The sequence below is a fragment of the Nematolebias whitei genome, chromosome 6, assembly GCF_014905685.2.
Source record: "Nematolebias whitei isolate Nwh7 chromosome 6, NemWhi1, whole genome shotgun sequence".
NCBI classification, from domain to species: domain Eukaryota; kingdom Metazoa; phylum Chordata; class Actinopteri; order Cyprinodontiformes; family Rivulidae; genus Nematolebias; species Nematolebias whitei.
Window position 1 is genome coordinate 50539472 of NC_056503.1, and position 2539 is coordinate 50542010.

Here is a 2539-nt window from a genome sequence, read left to right on the forward strand (position 1 = left end):
CAGTGGTTTGGACATGTCCAGAGGAGGGACAGTGGTTTGGACATGTCCAGATGAGGGACAGTGGTTTGGACATGTCCAGAGGAGGGACAGTGGTTTGGACATGTCCAGAGGAGGGACAGTGGTTTGGACATGTCCAGAGGAGGGACAGTGGTTTGGACATGTCCAGAGGAGGGACAGTGGGTATATTGGCAGAAGGATGTTAGAAATGCAGCTGCCAGGAAAAAGACAAAGAGGAGATATCTGGATGCAGTTAGAGAGGACATGGAGGTAGTTGGAGTGAGGACAGAGGACAGAGTGAGATGGACGAGGATGACTGCTGAAGAGGGAACAGCAGAAGGTTTGGTTATTTGTATGAAGAGCCAGAAAAAAGTTTGTGTAATGGAAAAAGAACCAGTCGAATCTTCATGTTCTTTGTCAAAGCTCTGATTATAACTGTCTGATAGTTAAAAAGAATGTTTTACATTAGTGCCACATTTTTAGACAGATGTTAAGGGTCTGACAGGCAGATAACTCCATTCATACTGAGACCTTCAAACTTCTAGTGTAGGTTTTACCCTTCTTTTTTTTTAATCTTCTGCAGCAGGTCCAGGTCGCACCGTCGTCTATTCCCTGGCTGATTCTGCAGGAGGGTTGTTCTCCATCGATGAGGTCTCAGGCATCGTGGTCCTGGAACACACTCTTGATCGTGAAGTCCAGCCATCTCATCAGATCACAGTTTGTGCATCTGATCAGGGAACACCACGGCCTCTCTTCTCTCTAGTGAACGTCACCATCACTGTGCTGGATATCAATGACAACCCGCCCGTGTTTGAGCGCCGTGATCAGATGGCAACGGTGCCAGAGGATGTGCGAGCGGGCACTGAGGTTCTGAGAGTTTATGCTGCCAGCAAAGACATCGGGACCAATGCAGAGATCACTTACAGCATCCGATCAGGCAACGAGCACAGAAAGTTCCACATCCACCCTCTGACCGGTGAGTAACGTGGAGCTCTTATCCACTGCAACAGTCCATAAATGTAAACCAGTTCTTTGAGTTGCTTTGGATAGCTACCACAGCAAAGGAACAAACATTTAGTTGTGCTGAGTGTGAACGGACCTCTGCTGGTACAGCTCTGGGATCTTCTTCTGTTTGTGTTCAGTGTTGGTTCATAATGTTCTTTTAGAGTTCCAACAAACACTTTAGAACATGAATAAATATAAAAAGAAGCAAGAATCAACATAAGAATAAAATATATAATGAAAAAATTCTTGGCTAACACTTTTTCATTAATTCATTCATTAAGTAAATTTAAAACATACTAGATAAAGTAAATAATTAGTTTTTAGTTTGTTTGGGCTGTGATCATTTTCTTTAGCTTCTGTCCTGCTCGTGTTTTCTTGACACATCTGAACGTTGTTTCATTTTTCTGCTTTCTGAATCAGTTTTATACAAACTGAGCCAGGAGTACTGGTAATACTGGATGTTATGCATGAACTCACCCATCACAGCTAAACTTCAAAAGAAATAATATTTGAACACAGAGCATCAAGGTAAGAACTTTATGAAGCAACAAGAGTCTGAGGTGCGCCTCTTTAATTTTACCAACAGCAACGTTCCATTTATTTACACAGAAGGAGTGGGACCATACCCAAGATGGAGAAAGTTGGTCCTACTCTGGTTTTGACATCTGGTTTCATGTCAAAGGTCTATCACCATAATACAACATTTGACTGCAGCGCTGTAGTCTTTCAACACCCACCCCCAACACACCCCAACACACCCATCCTCAGTGCTTCCACCTGTACAACGACTGCTTATAAACCAGACAGACCCACATTTGAACCCTGTACTTAAAATCCTCATAACATTGTCATCACTGTGTTGCCACAACCTCATGTTGCCAGGTCAGTCAAAAGCTCGACTTTAGCTACGATGTAATTGATGAAGCTGACGTTGACTACAGAGGCTGTTTGCTTATCGAACTTCAAATCCTTGTCAAAAGTCACTTCCAAGTTTTACCTGCGGCTCAGGTAACGGTGACAGCGCAAACTAATAAAATCTCCTTCACCAGTAAGCCATTATTCTTCCTTTTCCATCACAGTGTGTTATTTGCAGCTCCCCCGCAGCTTAGAATCATACAAAAACACTTCAAAACACATTTCTCTGTCAGCAAGTGTCCTCTGATCTTGGATAAACGATGTAAATACATAAGAACTAAAGAAACAGTTAAAAATATACTTAGACAGCAATGGGAATTTGTTGAACAGGGTAAGAAAACTGTACATCACAAAAAAAAGAACATTTTCAAAGTTTCACTGACAGAATGTTGGACTTTACAGGCCTGAACTGGCATTTTGAGATGTTTAGCTCTTTTACACGCTCACAGGGTTTAATGCCGTCCTGACGTCGTGTCACTGAGCCCAGGCTGAGCTGGGAAGAGCGTCTGACGTAAAACCATTGTCATATTATTCCTACGAGTTCACTTCTGTGGCAATTTATGAAAAAGAGACAAACAAAACTAAAAACGATTACGTACTGTAACCCCAGATTCTATGAGTA

General features: G+C 42.4%; 1 protein-coding gene across 1 annotated transcript in view; it reads left to right on the plus strand.

Annotated features, from left to right (window-relative positions):
* LOC119411049 (protocadherin Fat 3) overlaps nucleotides 1-2539 on the plus strand; it is a 62426-nt gene that overhangs the window by 28845 nt on the left and 31042 nt on the right. Inside the window, exon 15 of the mRNA XM_037677971.1 lies at nucleotides 581-973. Coding sequence (XP_037533899.1) covers nucleotides 581-973 — 393 coding nt within the window. The remainder of the gene's footprint in view (nucleotides 1-580; nucleotides 974-2539) is intronic.